Source organism: Rhodnius prolixus, unplaced genomic scaffold, assembly GCF_049639745.1.
Source record: "Rhodnius prolixus isolate KJV_2025 unplaced genomic scaffold, Rpr scaffold_15, whole genome shotgun sequence".
Taxonomy (NCBI): Eukaryota; Metazoa; Arthropoda; class Insecta; order Hemiptera; family Reduviidae; genus Rhodnius; species Rhodnius prolixus.
The window spans coordinates 5847758-5867343 of record NW_027411605.1 but is presented as its reverse complement, the minus strand read 5'-3'; the positions used below and the strand labels follow the sequence as shown (position 1 = coordinate 5867343).

At 36.1% G+C, this 19586-nt stretch overlaps 3 protein-coding genes and 1 long non-coding RNA gene across 11 annotated transcripts in view; 2 read left to right on the top strand and 2 right to left on the bottom strand.

Moving 5' to 3' along the window:
• Positions 1–1572, bottom strand: part of Khc-73 (Kinesin heavy chain 73) — a 165130-nt gene extending 163558 nt beyond the window's left edge. For all 4 annotated transcript variants that reach the window (XM_074129514.1, XM_074129511.1, XM_074129512.1 and 1 more), the window contains exon 1: positions 1258–1572. In XM_074129514.1, the coding sequence (XP_073985615.1) occupies positions 1258–1312 (55 nt within the window). In that variant the 5' untranslated portion in view covers positions 1313–1572. The remainder of the gene's footprint in view (positions 1–1257) is intronic.
• A 323-nt stretch (positions 1573–1895) lies between these two features.
• On the top strand, positions 1896–4996 carry LOC141454852 (uncharacterized). 4 transcript variants are annotated; one of them, XM_074129496.1, is made up of 4 exons: positions 1896–2109; positions 2193–2328; positions 2496–3994; positions 4343–4996. In XM_074129496.1, the coding sequence occupies exons 3-4, from the start codon at positions 3539–3541 to the stop codon at positions 4430–4432; spliced, it is 546 nt and encodes a 181-aa protein (XP_073985597.1). In that variant the 5' UTR covers positions 1896–2109; positions 2193–2328; positions 2496–3538; the 3' UTR covers positions 4433–4996. The 4 variants fall into 4 exon arrangements, with proteins under 4 accessions (XP_073985597.1, XP_073985596.1, XP_073985598.1 ...); XM_074129495.1 differs by having other exon boundaries at positions 1896–2113; XM_074129497.1 differs by having other exon boundaries at positions 1896–2328; positions 2496–2664; positions 2775–3994.
• Positions 4997–11503: 6507 nt separating this feature from the next.
• LOC141454854 (uncharacterized) lies at positions 11504–12321 on the bottom strand. The gene is made up of 2 exons (XR_012458989.1): positions 12188–12321; positions 11504–11691 (listed from the first exon to the last, which is right to left on the bottom strand). It is a non-coding gene; the product is annotated as an uncharacterized lncRNA (long non-coding RNA).
• Positions 12322–16842: 4521 nt separating this feature from the next.
• The window catches only part of LOC141455041 (uncharacterized), a 97702-nt gene continuing 94958 nt past the window's right edge, over positions 16843–19586 (top strand). For both annotated transcript variants that reach the window (XM_074129863.1, XM_074129864.1), the window contains exons 1-2: positions 16843–16993; positions 17112–17227. In XM_074129863.1, the coding sequence (XP_073985964.1) occupies positions 16953–16993; positions 17112–17227 (157 nt within the window). In that variant the 5' untranslated portion in view covers positions 16843–16952. The remainder of the gene's footprint in view (positions 16994–17111; positions 17228–19586) is intronic.

Sequence of the window (19586 nt, the reverse complement as noted above, 5' to 3'; positions counted from 1 at the left end):
TCCCGGTCTTAGGCCTTGGATTTTATTTAATGGTTAATAAAAGAAATTTACAGTAAAGTATGTTTGCTAGTCGCCTCCGTCCACGACACCTAATTGGTAGTTGGACGTTAATCCCCGCCTGAAAAACTTTCCCAATTGCCATAAAAATTTCACGTTATTTCAACAAGCATGGATCTATCGCCTAAAAAGCAACTCGGGACGACTCTACACCGCGATTTTGTCATTTTGCCGAAAGCTAGAAAAAGATTGTGTTCAAGTGTGTCAGCGCCTTAAGTTTTTCGGAATACCCTCAAATTACTCTCTAAAGCCTTGAAGAAGGATGATTTACTAAATAAGGCACGTACACTCACTATTCTCACGTACACAGAGTGTCCTCCTAAGTCATTATTTTCGCATTTAGGGGATTTCGAAACATAAACTCTTAATAAACCCAAAAATATAGCACTATAAATTCTACCTCTTACTAGCAGTAGGGAGATGTGAATCAAAATTATAACCCATCAAATCAACTTTTCATATAATAACATTAATATGGACAAAACACCAGAAAAAATAATTTCGTTGAATCACTTAGAATACGACACCTTTTTTTTTTATCTTTAAATGTATTTTTTATAATTACTGTTTTAAAAATCAAGGCCATAAAATGATTACTATAAATAAGAATAATAAATCAAATAAAGCTATTATTATGACAATTATTTATTAAACTCATCAAATTTATTATTATTAAACCACGCATGAAATTTTATTAGTTTGATCACGAAATAATTCACTAACAAATAAACTGCACAAAAAACATCCTTTGCTTAAAAGTTTTTGTCACTATTTTTGACAGTTTTTTGGACAATGATTTGACCTAATATTAAAGAGATACTAAATAGTACCTATTACCAAACAGTTTACAAAGACAAGCATCAACTAAACTAAATTAGATAATACGTTCACAATTAAATAAAGATAAACAGAGTTTTAAAAAAAGTAATACAAAGAAAACAACTTAGGAAAAAAAAATTGTACAAGCCAATCTGTTAAGTAATGATGAAAGATATTGATGCCAAATCTTCAAGAAAATTACTAAAATCATAATATAAAACACAATTTTAACTGCTCTTAACTTAAAAGAAACAAACCAAGGGTAAAATTCAAGAAAACATGGAAAACCAATAACTTCTAGGTTTTTGAAATGTGAGCAAAAAATCAAACGTTTTCAAATTAATATTCATTCTCATTTATATATTATCAATTATAAATTACCTCGTCTATTGAAAGGCCGAACACGAACAGCCACTTTGATTTTGTCACTTGCCATTATTTTTGTTTTTGTTTTTTTCCTTTTCTCCTTAATTAAAGCCGATACAAGGAAATATCGTTGTAACAGCACTAAATAAACTATTAAAAATCATAAAACTAAGCAAATAAATTCACATCTTTAACCCATATCTTACACGAATACCGTGCTAAAAGTACACACGAAGCGTACACAGATTCACACTTATCGCCATGATGGTTTTCTCGTCTGCTGTATCGATCTTGTTTCGATACACCAGAATGCCATGGAACGGCCGCCACAGCCTTACCAAAATAAATTCCATTCTGTAATGTTCTTCCCCCCACTAATGTTGTAATATAATTTGGTTTTATATGCTGTAAAAAGCATTTTCTCATTTTGTTATATAAACATGATTTTAATTTATCTGTTTTAAAAATAATAATTTGTATTTTATAACAATTATTATATTTTTTTTACAATTCAATCAATTCATTTAAAGTCAACAAAAATATGATGAATTATTAATTTTCAATTTTCCTCAAGATTTAACACACTATTTATTAAATCCCATTTTTCAAAAATTAAAAGAAAAGAATTAAAAGAACAGCTAAATATTGCAACCTCATTTTAATTGGGAGGTTATAATTTTGTGGTTGAGGTACCGGCATTGCACAAGCTACATAGGTGTACTGTGTGCAGTATTTTTTTTTAAATTTTTTAGATTATATTCTCAAAGGAGTCCTAAACTTGTAAGAAAATGTTTTTACACCTAAAGAAGTTTTGCTGAAACGTATTGAAGAATTTGAAGACGGTTAAAAGTATTCGGATTAATGGGTGTATGTAAGAATATTTCATTGTTTCCTAATTAAAAATGAATAGTTGGTTTGGAGTTTATAGTGATTGATGATTTATATTCAAGAATAAGGTATTCATGACGAACTTCTGTAGATAAATATAAACGCTTATTTCTTAACTTCAATTAGACAGTTTACAACAATAATAACAGGACCAGAAGTACCTATTACTCTAAAAGCATATAAACAAGGCTTTAACCAGTAAGTAATATTGTTGCATATTTCTTTCTTGCAGTGATATATGACGATACAGTGAGATATGTAGTTTTTTAAAAAAATAATTACATTTGCTAACATTTGGAAAATTGTTTTTTAAGAACCTAATTGTTAAAAAATTATTGTGCTAATTGCGCTCAATTCTTTTACAGCTTGTGATCTGTTTATCAACAAATATTTGAAGATGAGAGATTCCGGTACTTAAATGTAACTCTCTCACTGAAACTGAGTTAAGAGAGACGTCTGCCGATTTGATTTGAAGGAACATGAGTAAATATCCTGGATAAAAACTTCTAAAGGAATTATTTGGAGTGTAATGAGGTATTTTCTTTGTGTTTCGAGGGAGGTCATGTACTATTATCTTACTTTTTTATCATAGGTCATTTACTATTATCATTTTACCAAATAAATAAAAAGTATCTGGACATTAGATTCAGCTGGCGTCGGAAAGACTCAAGGCCATCCAGTTTGCCGTGCTGAGGGAGTGCGATAAAATCCCGAAACGCAGAATGCAGATAAAATTTGGTAAAAAAACTCGGCTGATAGATTCAGCGCAGAGTGGCTCAGGGACATTGTCCTAAAGCTTACTACCACTTCTCGGGGATGACATACCAAGGCCTGAAACCGCAACCGTATTCATCCCCGATGAGTTGGGAAATAAACTGGAGGCCGAAATTGTGCTCAACAGGTTAGAGGTAGGCAATGAAAAGTTACACACGGACAACTGGAGAGTGTGGGGCTATAAGCCCGTGGAGCGCGGTCAGGTTTGAATGTTCTCCATGGACAGGGCCTCACCCGAAGAGCTGGCTTAACATGTCTCCCTGGGGGACATGTGAGGTTTAGAGTGAAGTCATCTTCAGAAGAAAGGGGCCCGGAAGAGGCTAAAACATCAGAGGATGAGGAGGTGTTGATGTCGAAAGCCACAGGCCCCGTTAAAATGACTTCACCAGTGGGACGGAGTGGCTTGGAGGGCGAATGGAGACCCTCCAAACCGCTCTGTCTGAGCTTATTGGTTGGGGGTATCCCAAAGAAGCTGGTGCGGAGGTGATGGAGCTTTCCGTGGGCGACCTCCCGGGTGGAAACGGAGCCTTGCCCCAGAGGCCTGGCGGCCAGGGGCGAGAAATTGGCACCATGGAGACCTGGTAGGAGGCTCTGTGGGCGTGGAACGTCACCCCGCCCACCTCGGACACTTGACATGGTGCTGAAAGTGGTGCAGGCAAACCTCCATCACGCTAAGGCTGCTTCGGCCATTGTGTATAAGAGGTTTGACAGAATGGGGCTAGATATAGCCCTGCTGCAGGAACCATGGTGCCATGAGGGGATTGTCCGGGGCCTTAATCCCAAATTGGGGAAGGCACTATACAGCAAGTCTGCTATTAGACCTCGAGCCTGTGTAGTGCTCAGGGACGGAATTGGCTGTACTCTAATACCGGAGCTATGCTCCGGAGATTTTGTCAAAGCCGTTCTTAACATCAACACCGAAGGAGGACCAAGAAGACTTATAGTTTGCACGGCCAATTTTCCCGGTGATGAGGACTGCCTCCCGTCTCTGTTAGGCGACATTGTTGCCCACTGCCGGAAAGAGGGATACTGGAGTGCGACGCCAACGCATACAACACTGCTTGGGGAAGCACCGACTACAACGCCAGAGGTAAGTCACTTTTAGAATTTATTTCTGGTGAGGGGCTGCATGTTCTAATATAGTTTAGGACCCAACCTTAGTGACTGCAACCAGGTGGGAGGTGTTGGATATAACTCTTGCCACGCGTTGCATGTCAAATAGCGTAGTAAATTGGCATCAAGCCGCCTTGTTCAGATCACAGTTCATATTACATTCAATATATGCATCCCACGCATTAGACTCGAACTGGATATCTTCTTTGTAGTCCGTACCACCAGTTCAAACACTCTCCTATCTTATTTTGTGTCAAAGATTTCATATTTTTTGCATACTTAGTCGTAAGATTTTTTTTTTACTACAATCTGGGTTGTTTTACAGGTTACTGGTTGCGCCTTGTCAAGGAAGCAGTTAAGGATATTTAATTTTGAAGACGCAAGAAAGAACAGAAAATGCCTACTAGAAGTTTAATTATTCTAATTATTAAGGATCATCTGTTATGCAAAATGTTTGCATTAGGCAGTTTGTAAGCGCATGAATAACTAAGAATCTATTTATAATTTTTTCAATGTCAATTGGCCTCAAGTTTCTGCACATTGACCAATTACCAATTCATCTTAATAAACACCAAGAGATTGTCAACAAGCGCTTAACAAAGGCATATTTTCAGTACACATTCAGTAACGTTCTAGTTTTATTAGGATTCTGTAATGAACACATTATGTCACTTAGGTCAAAATAATGAAAATTTAAAAAGAAAAATCATTGGTTTCCAAAATGCTGTGAAATTCTGTTTATAAAAGAGAAAATTCTCTACATCATGTAACAGCCTCAATGTAGTATGTAATAATTTATTTTTATCCACTAAAATAAAATTGAAAAATTAAATACTTGAATAAATCAACAATTTAATACCTAATCATTAAATTGATTTATTGTTTTACTTCTACAAATGACTATGTCCGATTTGAATTAATTTTTTTGTTTTTTTTTGATGTAATATTTTAATAAATATCAATTTAGTGAAATACTATACCTATTAAAAGACAATATATTGTACATTTTATAATATATCATGCAATACTGTACCTATTAAAACAAATATAAAAATATTTGGTGGGAACCCTCCTATGACTTCTCTTACCATTATCGAGGTTCTACCTACCTCAAAAATTATTACTTCAAAGAGCGAATTTACAAAAAAAAAAAATTGCACCTAACATGGAAATGGTTATTAATGGTGGAACCCACGTTCATTCTTTTCTCAGCATTCTCGAAACCGAATTTTACTAATTGTTGATCAAATGTGTGTACTATATGTAAAAAAATATGGAGCAAAATTTCATGTAGAACTAAACAAAGAAATTTAACAAAGGCACATTACAACCCAAAGCCATATTTTCAGTACACATTGAACGTTCTAGTTTTATTAGGATTCAGTAATGAACACATTATAAGATATTAAGAATCAAAATTCCCTTTAATTTGCTTCACCTACAATATTGGGTTCCCTTAATTTTGATACTTATTTCAATTATACAGAAGGAAATAGTATACAATTGAACACAATTTCATTAGGATCTTCTTTAGAAAGGGAGCAATAAAGCAAAAAATTTGAAAGTTTCTTTAAACCGGACAGTTTAGTCAGTTTAAAGATTAAATCTTGCCACCTTAAAGTGTCAAGTATTGCATTCAGCCTACGATTCGAGCCTCGTCACCCCGCCGCTAGATGGCAAGGGTATTCAGTTTGAGTAGTGGCCATCACCCTTTAAGGAAAATATAACCGAGCAGCAGGTTACTACCATGCTATGTGTTCAAGTTTACAATCTAGAACTGAAGTGCTGTGTACATTTTACATTGTTCTCTATTCTTGTATACTTAAAGTGTGTTTAATAAATCGTTACTTTAATGTTTCGTGTTCATTGTTCACACTGAGCATCTGCCCCTAGCCTACTTTTCATTTATCATATAGTGGTATCAAAATTGCTTTCTCATTTATTATCTTCAACCAAGTTATAGTTAGAAGTGTATATGCAGTATGTAATTAATCGATCCGACACAGTATTTATTGAAGATGCATTTAATTTAAAAAAAAAGAAAATTCCAGAAATTTTAAAGCTGCACCGAGAGTATTTAACTAATTTGGATAATACAAGTATTCAACAGTCTAGATATAACAGCCACTATGTAAATGTTTTTAACCCCTCATTAGAAAAACCCAGCTACATCGATAAATGCCGTTTAATCATAGTAAATTATTATTCCAACTTGGGACAAGTGGAAAGTACACAATAAAGACAACCAATGATAGATTACTGTTCAAAGTAGATCCTCAGTTTGAATTGTGGGTTATGTCAGTTACAAAAGAAAGAGGACCTGGTACATTTTCGTATTGGATGCCCATTTTACAAACCCATTAGAGAGTATTTACTATTCTGATAATGTAGGGGAGTTAATATTGAAAAATTGTTGAATCCAGACACTTCGGTCACAGTCAATTCGGCTCATGTTCTGTATAAATATGTAATACATCCATTTTGAAATTAAGATATTTTCTCACAATATAAGTAAGAATAGTTTTATATAAAGATATATATATAACTTTGTTTTGCATAAGGTAATTCATTTATTTAATCTGTATTTGTAATTATTAATTTTTGGATTGTTTATGCACCTTTGTATGGGGTCTACCCCTATAACAAATAAATTGAATTGAATTGTATAAGCTGTATGTCTTGAGTAATATTTGACTTCTTTTTCTTTTTCAGATTGGCTCAGTCGCTTAATTAGATTAAATTCTACGAGGACTGGACAGAATTCACTCCCATACATCTGAACGACACTTCAAATAATTCTTGAAATCTTCAATTCCAGCCCTATTTGACCGCTTTTACTGCTAGAATATCAACATCTTCCATTTCATATGACCCACATTATCTTAGTGCACACTTTGAATCAATGAAAATTATTACAGTGGAGTCTGTTTTATCAATATTTTCTTCCTGTATTAACAGCTTTTCAGATAACTGCAGCAATGCTTTGGAGCCAGCATTGGGAATGTTGCTCAGCGTTTCCACTTTCCAGATCAATTTAGATCTATCAAGAGATAGTATGAAATAAGATATTCTACTGAGACTACTAGTCCTAAATATTAGGTCCTTCTTGAATCTGCTGTTCGGTAATAGCAAAAAATTGGTGGTAATACTTGTATGTAGGTCAGAAAATGGAGAAGTACTATAAACTATCCAGCTCTACTCTATAACAGAATGGAAACAGCTTTAAAATAACTTAAACTTCAGAAGCATTTTGTTTCTTTTGATTGGACCCTGTGCAGTAGAGGCATCTACAGTTGAAATTGTGAACTAAACATCGTTTTAAAGATTTTACTTATTTTGAGTTTTATACATAGGTAATCAAATTCTTATTCTGTTTTATCAATAAAATGAATTCAGTCAAAAATCATTTGAAACCATATTTACAATAAAGACATAAATATTCCATTTTTTCTTAAAGATATTAATGAATCCAAACTAAATTTAAATGACTACTCAATGCCACCTTAATTTTCACTTTGAATAATTATTAGATGTCACCTTACATCAATGGAAGCCTAAATAAATAAATTTAGAAGTTCTTTCGTAGAATTATTCTCCAAGTACATGGAAGGCCTAATTAAATTTGTCTTACATAAAAAATGATCATCCAGGTTTCAAGTCAACAAACTTTATAGAGCCTCTTAAGGAATTTTCATAACTTATATCATAACATGAGCCAGTTTTTATACTGTAAATAAAGTGTAAAGTATAAGTAAATAAAGTATAAATCAAGTGTGATAATTGCAAACTAAATCTTCAGTACCAAGACCTATGACTCTCGAGACCTGAATGTGATAAGCAAATTGCTGGCACATCTGCTGATAAGTTTCTGTTCAGGTTTGTTGCTGTAGTACCTATGACCAATCTGAACTTTCTCCCATGAATGGTCTAATTGTGAATAATGCTAGAACATCTTATGAAGATCGGCTGTAGAAACCCAAGACAATCTTGACATTAACAAGTTCCAACCCTGATCAAGTTCCTGCTGCTATTTTAAAATATTCTCTATCTTAAGAGATTCCATTAAATTTACTAATTTAATCAGATTCGGGTAACCCAACTAGATATATATGGGAGTACTTCACATACAAACGCCATTGATGCGATTTCAACATTTTCAGTTGTGACTAAATGTATAAATAAACTTTGCGCCAATAATCTTTGAATGAATTGAAACTTGAAAATATGAAAAGAACATTTTATTATTTTTTTTCATTAGTTCAGATTCGATGGTAACGTAGAATGCGTCACAAGATAATATTACGGAGGAAATAGTTGATTACGATAGCAGTTTATTGACTTCTGGAGAGCATTATAAACATTGGATTACAGTATCAGCAGTTAATGTTGAAGAGATGGCTGCGCGGACAGTTCAACTAGAAGTAACAATAAACCAAACTATTAAAGTTCGGACTTTAATTGTAATCAATTATAAATTTTAGCATTTTGATAGTTTTTTTTTCCTTTCTCACGCCATTCTGCTATGGAAATGCACGAGTTTGTAAAAACAGAATATCTCCTAATCGAAATATCGTAGATATGTCCAACTTGGTGTCAATAATATTGTAGCTTCTGGTTCTAAGATTGTGGCAAAATCCGTCCACAAGAAGTGCGGCTCCCAAAGCGATTTATTAGTTTTCCTCTTGAAAACGGCTCCATTGATTCCAATGGAACTTAATGAGCTATTTGCCAAACTTAGTACCTACCTCTGTTATTTTATAAATTTTCCCGGGGAACTTTGGTTTTACGAGGAAAGAGTCATTTTAGGCATCCCTCTAATGTGCCTCATCAGGACAAATTTTCAGTTTTGCCGTGTACGATATGTTACATAAAGGAATATATACTTTCTTTTCAAATTTAAGGTGCACCAACATCTAAGACTAGTAAAGTAAAGTAATCGCCTATTTTTTCAGGCGGGACTTAACGTCCAACTACCATTTATTAGGTGTCGAGGACGGAGGCGACTAGCAAACGTATGTTACTTTACTATTTCTCATTTAACCATTAAATAAAATCCAAGGCCAAGACCGGGAATCGAACCCAGTACCACAATGCATATTAGCTTTGCAGGTCTCACCTCTTAACCCGCTCGGCTACCGTGGCGCCTAACATCTCAGACTATTGGAGCTCGAACTGGTGGCCGTCGGACAGTGTTCTCTCGGATACAGGCAGTGCTATCCAACACCAGACAGTGAGCTGTAAGAACTGTAAAGGGCATCTGGCGTGGGTATCAAATACGCTACCCATTTAGCATAATTCCTTTCCAATCAAGTAGTACAAATAGCAACAAAGCCTTTTTGGGGAAATAGATTTGACTGGAAAACTTAAGAATTTGACGGAGGAGGAGTTTATGTTACAATCGTTTTCTTACCTGCTAATACAAGCACAGCTGATGCTGGGGGATAACTAAGCCAGGAAAAACGAGATGTGGACTATAAACAGAGTGAGGCAGTAGTTCGGACTTCAGTTCATTAATTAATCAATTTTGTTTATTTGGGTGGGGGCCATTAATTTAACACAACTTTTCCGCACAGATTTGTTGAAAAATCTTTGACTATGAAATAAAACTAAAGGAAAGGGAAGGGTGGGGACGCCACCAACACTCAGAATACCTTCACTTATGCAATAACAAATATATTTGGTATATTTACAATTTTAAACTCATATACAAAACGGACCATGATCCAAATAAATAAAACTGAATTAATTAGACTTACAGGTTTTCTGACAATTAGACGACAGGTCTTCTGACTTAATTAGACTGACAAGTTTTCTGGCTTAAGTAGACTGACAGGTTTTCTGACTTAATTAGACTGACAAGTTCTCTGACTTAATTAGACTGACATGTTTTCTGGCTTAATTAAACCGACAGGTTTTCTGACTTAATTAGACTGACAGGTTTTCTGACTTAATTAGACTGACAAGTTCTCTGACTTAATTAGACTGACATGTTTTCTGGCTTAATTAAACCGACAGGTTTTCTGACTTAATTAGACTGACAGGTTTTCTGACTTTATTAGACTGACAAGTTCTCTGACTTAATTAGGCTGACATGTTTTCTGGCTTAATTAAACCGACAGGTTTTCTGACTTAATTAGACATTATAACACTCACAAATTGATTTATCATAAGACAACAAAAGTAAATCGTTCAACCGGGCGGCTAATGGGTTGTCCAGTTCTTGGCGAAAACAGTACCAGCCAGACCGACGCTAAAATCCTGGCAATGGCGGACACACAGACATAATCCGTTGGCACCCCTACTCTCTTGAGATGCCCAAGGGCAACTAAACTTCTGCCTTGCACTGGCCACCATCCCCACTACGTCCAAACAACCAATGCTGCCAACGGACAATTGTCGCTCAAAGAAAATTCTGGTCAAGGGGGCCGCAACTCCTTGCGAGGATCCAACATCCTCCCCCGCAGTGGACTCGCCAGAGTTCCACTCACTGATTTCGGGGCAGGAAGAGCTTGCTGACTGGCCCCCTGATCGCTCCTGACATAGTTCAGACTTCTCCCACTCTTGCCACTTAATTGCGATTAATAGACTTCCTTGACATCAGGTAGATGCAATCTTGACATTGATGAAAGGCCAGCAGAGTCCGATGCCAGTGGTGGTGGAACGCTCTTCCTTCCCGTAGTTGACTCGTACGAGGGTTAAACGGTGCTGACTTGATACTGAAACCTTTCAAATTTAGACTGATTGACTAATTCCCTGGGGAAACTACTGACTGGCTGACTGACTGACTAAGAGGACTGATTGACTGCTCGACTGAAAAACTAGGCGTAGGGATTTGACTGACTGATTCACTGAAGATCCAGGGATAGGGAAGTTACTGACTGACTGACTGACTAAAGAAATGGCTATGGAGAATCTTGACTGACTTACTAAAGGAATGGTCATGAGAATCTTGAATGATTGGCAGAGGGATTGGCCATGAGAAAGATTTGACTGACAGACTGAAGGAATGGCCACAGGGAATCTTGGCTGATAGACTGACAAAGGTAATGGTCTTGAAGAAACTTGACTGACTAAAGGAAAGGCCATGAGAATACTGACCAACTGAATGACAAAGGGATGGCCATGGGACACTTGACTAATTGACTCAAAGAAAGGCCACAAGAGACTTGACTGTGGGAATGGCCATGAGGAAATCTTGACTGAGGGAATGGCCATTAAAATTTTGACGCACTGACAGAGGGAATGGCCATGAAAATCTTGACTGACAGACTGACTTACAAAGGGGATTAGGCTTGGACATGGGCTGGAGGAAAAAGGTGGAGTACTAGTTTAATAGGAGGTTGGGACTTCAGGAGAAGGGGGACAAGGTACTAAGTTAATGGGAGACTGGGACTTCAGGAGGACACATGGGACTCTAACTGACTGTGGAAACTAATAACTGGCTCACTGGCTAACTAAGGACTAATTGACTGTTTGACTGAAGGAATGGCCACAGGGACACTTGACTGACTGACTAAAAGACTGGCCATAAGAATTGACTAATTAACTGACTAAAGGAGTGGCCATAAATAAACTTGACTGATTGACTAACTTAGGGAATGGCCATGAGAAAACTTGACTAACTAACTCAGGGAATGGCCATAAGAAACTCGACGGAGTGACTAAGGGGATGGCCTTGGGGATACTTGACTAACTGACTAAAGGAATGGCCATGAGTAAACTTAACTGTCTAACTGAGGGAATGGCCATGAGGAAAACTTAACTGTCTAACTGAGAGAATGGCCGTGAGTAAAATTTGACTATTTGACTGACAAAGGGAATGACCATGAGAAACTCGACGGAGTGACTAAGAGACTAACTAAGGGAATGGCCATAAGAAACTCGACGGAGTGACTAAGGGGATGGCCATGGATAAACTTGACTAACTAACTAAGGGAATGGCCATAAGAAACTCGACGGAGTGACTAAGGGGATGGCCATGGATAAACTTATCTGTCTGAGGGAATTTGATTATTTGACTGACATAGGGAATGACCATGAGAAACTCGACGGAGTGACTAAGAGAATGGCCACAAGGATAATTTGACTAAGGGAATGGCCACGAGAAAACTTGACTAACTAACTAAGGGAATGGCCATGAGAAACTCGACGGAGTGACTAAGGGGATGGCCATGAATAAACTTAACTGTCTAACTGAGGGAATGCCCGTGAGGAAGATTTGACTATTTGACTGGCAAGGGGAATGACCATGAGAAACTCGACGGAGTGACTAAGAGAATGGCCACAAGAAAATTGACTGAGTGACTAAAGGTATGACCACGAGCATAATTTGACTAAGGGAATGGCCACGAGAAAACTTGACTAACTAACTAAGGGAATGGCCATAAGAAACTCGACGGAGTGACTAAGGGGATGGCCATGGATAAACTTGTCAAACTGAGGGAATGGCCAAGAGGAAAATTTGACTATTTGACTGACAAAAGGAAATGACCATGAGAAACTCGACGGAGTGACTAAGAGAATGGCCACAAGAAACTTGACTGACTGACTAAAGGTATGGCCAGGAGGATAATTTGACTAAGGGAATGGGAATGGCCACGAGAAAATTTTACTAACTAAGGGAATGGCCATAAGGAACTCGACGGAGTGACTAAGGGGATGGCCATGAGTATTTTGACAGACTGACTGACAAAGGGAATGGCAATAAGGAAACTCAACTGACAGACTGAGGGAATGGCCATGAGAATCTTGACTAACAGAATGGCCATAGGGAAACTTGATTGACTGACTGAGGGAATAGCTATAAGGAAAAATTGACTGACTAAAGGAATGGCTAAAGGGAAACTTGACTGCTGACTGAGGGAATGACCATGAGTAAACTTGACTTATCTGACAACCTGAAGGAATGGCCAGGGGAAAACTAGAAAAAGGGGGTCAGCAGGGGTATGACTTATAGACTGAAGGTCAATAGTGCGATAGAGTTCAAAAATTACAAAAGGTATAGACTCAAAGAGGAACATCCTTTAAGGCAAAACTAAAAACAAGGACAAAGACAGACATTGCCTAGACTGTCAGACAACCTACATATAGACTAAGTATAGTTAACAAATAATTTAAAAAGTAGACTTATCTTTAAAACCAAATCAAAGAGTGGCAAAGCATATATGTATAAAGACCAATGACAATAAAATATAGTTTAAAATATAAAACCAATTTTTAACAAAATTCAAAAGTGACAAGGATAGACAAGACTTACATATATACAATATATACTGACAACTGAATATAGTTTAAAATATAAAACCAATTTTTAACAAAATTCAAAAGTGACAAGAATAGACAAGACTTACATATATACAATATATGTACTGACAACTGAATATAGTTTAAAATATAAAACCAATTTTTAACAAAATTCAAAAGTGACAATGCATAGACAAGACATGTCTATATAGACTAATGAAAACTTAATATAGTTTCAAATATAAATTTTAAAACAAGTTTAAAAAGTGACATGGCACTAATGACAATTCAATACAATTTAAAATACAATGGAATTTTTTTTTTAAAACAAAATTCAATCAAAGGTATTCTGAGAGTCTTCCCGGGTTTCGGCACCATGAAAAGTCTTTGACTATGAAATAAAACTAAAGGAAAGGGAAGGGTGGGGACGCCACCAACACTCAGAATACCTTCACTTATGCAATAACAAATATATTTGGTATATTTACAATTTTAAACTCATATACAAAACGGACCATGATCCAAATAAATAAAACTGAATTAATTAGACTTACAGGTTTTCTGACAATTAGACGACAGGTCTTCTGACTTAATTAGACTGACAAGTTTTCTGGCTTAAGTAGACTGACAGGTTTTCTGACTTAATTAGACTGACAAGTTCTCTGACTTAATTAGACTGACATGTTTTCTGGCTTAATTAAACCGACAGGTTTTCTGACTTAATTAGACTGACAGGTTTTCTGACTTAATTAGACTGACAAGTTCTCTGACTTAATTAGACTGACATGTTTTCTGGCTTAATTAAACCGACAGGTTTTCTGACTTAATTAGACTGACAGGTTTTCTGACTTAATTAGACTGACAAGTTCTCTGACTTAATTAGGCTGACATGTTTTCTGGCTTAATTAAACCGACAGGTTTTCTGACTTAATTAGACATTATAACACTCACAAATTGATTTATCATAAGACAACAAAAGTAAATCGTTCAACCGGGCGGCTAATGGGTTGTCCAGTTCTTGGCGAAAACAGTACCAGCCAGACCGACGCTAAAATCCTGGCAATGGCGGACACACAGACATAATCCGTTGGCACCCCTACTCTCTTGAGATGCCCAAGGGCAACTAAACTTCTGCCTTGCACTGGCCACCATCCCCACTACGTCCAAACAACCAATGCTGCCAACGGACAATTGTCGCTCAAAGAAAATTCTGGTCAAGGGGGCCGCAACTCCTTGCGAGGATCCAACATTTGTGACGTTATATTTTTCAAGTCTTGTGACGTCAGTGTATAGACACATAGGCCTTTGCTATCTGCCAAAAAAAATATACCTTCTATAGTGTAATGCAATACGGTAATAAAGCGGTCGTTGTTATTTTGTCTTAATGTATGTTTCTCCAAACTGGAAGTCGCTGGCATTTCGATTTTGATTTCTAAAACAAGATCGATATCTATGTTATTCTCAATCTCCCACCCATCCAATAATATCTATAAAAGGTATACGATTGATTAAAGTCTCGGCTGAGTGATCAATCGATGAGATTCCGGTTTTAGCATTCTAGAGATATGCATTTTGTATTCGTTAATATTTCTTGTTTACTTTCTCTAGCGGCAATCAGCGCCCCCCCTTTCAATAGTGGAGAAAGTGTTGTAAATTAAATGGAATAATCTCCAAATTATTTAACAGCCGGCACATACCTGCGCAACTCGTACTGAGTTCATTAACATCAATACAGTCTGTCGAGTGATCTAATCTAATTGGATTACTCACACGACTTTATCTTACCAATTAGTAGTGGTAATTAAATTTTATATTTTATTAAACTTCATTTTACTGGAAGAGATCTAATGAACCCCCTAAATTGCTTCTTTGTTTTTTAATCTACGGCTTGATCTCTTGTTTTCTGTTTAAGAAAGTTACTAAAATGAAATCGGAAGAAGATCTCTACTTAATGAATTACTCATTTCCTACAATACAGCCTAAAGCTTTTCTATAATCATAAGATACAAATTGATTTGTAACTTTCTAATTTGTGAATTAGAATCTTGAGAATAGTAGTAAGATAAAGTCGTGTGAGTGTCAATACCAGATTACGAGTTAGAACAATATTAATGAGTTAAAACCTTGGGAATAGTAGTAAGATAAAGTCGTGTGAGTGTCCACACTAGATTCTGTGTTACAACAATATTAATGAGTTAGAATCTTGAGAATAGTAGTAAGATAAAGTCGTGTGAGTGGCCATCCCAGATTCCAAGTTAGAACAATATTAATGAGTTAGAACCTTGAGAATAGTAGTAAGATAAAGTCCTGTGAGTAGTCATACCAGATTCCGAGTTTGGAGAATACTAATGAATTAGAACCTTGAGAATAGTAGTAAAATAAAGTCGTGTGAGTGCCCACCCTAGATTCCGAGTTAGAACAATATTAATGAGTTAGTACCTAGAGAAAAGTAGTAAGATAAAGTTGTGTGAGTGTCCACACTAGATTCTGTGTTAGAACAATATTAATGAATTAGAACCTTGAGAATAGTAGTAAGATAAAGTCCTGTGAGTAGTCATACCAGATTCCGAGTTTGGAGAATACTAATGAATTAGAACCTTGAGAATAGTAGTAAAATAAAGTCGTGTGAGTGCCCACCCTAGATTCCGAGTTAGAACAATATTAATGAGTTAGTACCTAGAGAAAAGTAGTAAGATAAAGTCGTGTGAGTGCCCACCCTAGATTCCGAGTTAGAACAATATTAATGAGTTAGTACCTAGAGAATAGTAGTAAGATAAAGTCGTGTGAGTGTCCACACTAGATTCCGAGTTAGAACAATATTAATGAGTTAGTACCTAGAGAAAAGTAGTAAGATAAAGTCGTGTGAGTGCCCACCCTAGATTCCGAGTTAGAACAATATTAATGAGTTAGTACCTAGAGAAAAGTAGTAAGATAAAGTCGTGTGAGTGTCCACACTAGATTCCGAGTTAGAACAATATTAATGAGTTAGTACCTAGAGAAAAGTAGTAAGATAAAGTCGTGTGAGTGTCCACACTAGATTCTGAGTTAGAACAATATTAATGAGTTAGTACCTAGAGAATAGTAGTAAGATAAAGTCGTGTGAGTGTCCACACTAGATTCTGTGTTAGAACAATATTAATGAATTAGAACATTGAGAATAGTAGTAAGATAAAGTCGTGTGAGTGGTCACACCCAATATTTTTTAATAGCGACTTTAGTTAATACGTATGTACATACATATGTATTCGAATAGAAAAAAAATAGTATAAAAATAAAGAATAATAAATAGACAGGTGTACATAGTTTAACCATGAACTTTGACCACAACTATCTCTCCGCAAAATGTGGGGAGTTAACTGTTAAGCACAAGAACACATGTGTTAGTTGTATACTTTGTAGATAGTTATAAAAATACTATTCTCGCCGGTTCAGTTCCATTCAGTGACTAGTTGTTCTAACACGTACTTACACACAGATAGAAAAACAAGCGGTGATTGGTTCTGTTTTAAAATGAATAATAAATAAAATGAAAGGAACAATTGGCCTGCCTCAAAAAAAGTGAACACTTTTGAGGCATTTTCTGAGAGGCTATGCCATGTGTGTAGAGTTCACCCCCACCATATGGTTGCCAGTAGTAACTAGATAGTGGAGGGGCAAGCACACTTTAGTATACTCACTGTTGAATCAGCTGAATGCTTACAATTGCCGTGGCAGTCCATCAGTACGGTAGTAGGTTCGTTTGCGGTTTTTTTTTTTAAAGCCGGCAGGTTTTTATTTTACATTTTTGTTTCACGTAAAATATTTTTTGTTTATATTCTGTTTCTTTTGTTAACCCACCACATGTGCGCTAGTTTACCACCGGATAACGATATGGTTGTGAGACCCGTTCAGGGGAAATCTTGTCGGGTTATTTCAGCGGCAGCCAAGACAAAACATGAAGTTGAACCGGATAAATTTCGTATAGCAGGTACTATATTTAATGATAGTTTCAAGTAGTAAATAGAAAGATTCTTCTTGGATGATTTAAGAAATAAACTTTTGTTCACTATTTCTTGGCGATTTAAAGAAAACAGAAGCAGTTTCTTCTTGATAATTAAATCATTAATAACAGTGCTATATCATCCTCATTATTCTTGCAGTAATTAGCTCGTAACAATTAAAAGATTTAATTTCTAATTTTCCTTTAATTCAAATAAAGAACGATTTTTTGTTTATTTTTGCCTACGATTTCAGAGTGAAATTCAAAAACTCTGTCTCTTGTTTGTTTACCAATCTTTTGTTTCGCTCAGGTTTTTCTGAATTCTCCAAACTTGTAATTTTCTAATTTTCTGTTTTAAATATTCGTTGGATGTTTAAGGAATCTGTAGATCTAGTTAAATAATCACTACCATAGTACCATTTTGGGGCTGAAAATGAAGTAGATGCTTGCAAGTATCTAGGTTTAGCGCACCCGTAAATGAATTCTTGCTTACTTATCACAGTACTTATTTTTTTTTTTTTAAAAAAACTAAAATTCTGCGTACAAACTTGGAAGTTAAGGAAGCCACACAGTTATTGCAGTTCGAAGTGAGTTTAGATCTTTTGTTTAGCCACTCCCTTGACAAACTTAGCGAGCTCCTGGATTCGGGTCAAAAAGTTAAAATAGCAGCGAACTAAAAGATCTATTGCGGGCGGCCCCCTCCTTCGATGTTGCAAAAGTTTTTCACTGAATGGAGTAGGTTCGTAAAGTTTACACATTGTGTAAAGTAAATGCGAGCTCGAAGTAAAGTATGAGCAAATAGTTATTGACTGTAGTTTGTATAATCCAAGAAGTTGTATTCAGCAACCACTTTGATGAGGTGTGCTGGTTTGCTTGAAGATTACTACTTCTCCGGATGCGAAATCTCTTCAAGATTGAACATGTTCCCTTAATAAATTGATACTGTTGAAGAAAATCTGCCCCAGGAACTCCAATGTATCCAGTATTATTTGAAAATTTTGATGGGCATATTTGCGTTTAATATTTGAGTTCAAAAGGTCCCGAATACTTGTTAATATCACCGGAAACACTGTAAAGTAAAACCTAAACTTCCACTCAACTGATATCCTTCAGATTCGGAGCGTCTCTTTTCCGTCCGCCCAAACTGAGTCCACCACTGCTCTTGGCCTACCCATCCTGCTGTAGTCAGTATTGATTTGACTGAATGTCAGCAGATTTGACATTTAAATTCTTTCAAACTGTTCCTAATCAACTATCCTCTCTTGCCACTTTCAAATTTGGAAAGGATGCCTCGTGGAAACACAAGAAGAAAACATGTCGACACTTCACTGCGGTTGAGGTAACCTCCTTCGGCCGTCATTGGATATATGACTAACAGCTGCTAATTACCTTCTCCTCTGTTTCTCGCCAATGAATAAGCCACCCCTCGCTGCGAGGTATTTAAAAACTGTTTCCTGTTCCTAACTAATTTAATTTACTAAAAATGCTTGGTTTAAACAAATCCGTTCAATGGTTAATTTGCGGTAACAATTCCAAGCGAACTTCAATTAAAAAACTCGAAAGTTTTCCAGTGTGATTCGCCATTCCAATTGAATCGCCATATTGTGACGATTCAACTAAATTTGCCCATAAGCAAGGAAGCCCCCAGAGCTATCTGACTGTAGTGAGGGAAACGAACTGCGATTGAAATTGTTAACTATGCAGATGTGATATAAACTGCAGTGTGGTCAATTTACAGCATTGTTTACCTTGGCAACCGGTCTGTTATTATTAGCTTCAACTGAATTCTTAATTAATTGCTTCTGTTTAGCAGGCGTTAGTGAATAATATTTGTAATTTATTGATAACAAACAATTATTATTTTTTCCAAGAAATGGTTGGCAAATTTAGGAAAAGCTTCATGTTCCCTTTTCCACCTGGTTGTGCATCCCTGAAAAATCTATGGGGCCCCCCTTTGTACCTTTTCTAGGTACGTCAATCAACTTTGGTCCACTTTTCCACAAACTCATATTCTCTTAGCTTTAATGTGCTTTGAATTTTTTTTTAAGTTTCTGTGATCATTTCCTAAAACTATGACTTCTTATACTAAAGGACCACAGTAACTTAGGTTTGTTGAAACTGTTCCTCAGGGAATTTTGTTTTCACTTAAGACCTAGGGAAGCTTAAGGACGTCTCGTTTCCTTGAAAAACATTATTTTATTGTAGTGAAAGTAAAGTAATCGCCTATTTTTATTCAGGTAGGGCTTTACGTCCAACTACCAAATTAGGTGTCGTGGACGGAGGCGACTAGCAAACATACTTTACTATAAATTTCTCATATTAACATTTAAATAAAATCCAAGGCCTA

Coding starts and splice junctions, on each gene's coding strand:
- LOC141454852 (XM_074129496.1), top strand. CDS start 3,539: ATGGTGCTGAAAGTGGTGCAGGCAAACCTCCATCACGCTAAGGCTGCT. Junction 3,995..4,342: donor CACCGACTACAACGCCAGAG/GTAAGTCACTTT, acceptor GTTGTTTTACAG/GTTACTGGTTGCGCCTTGTC.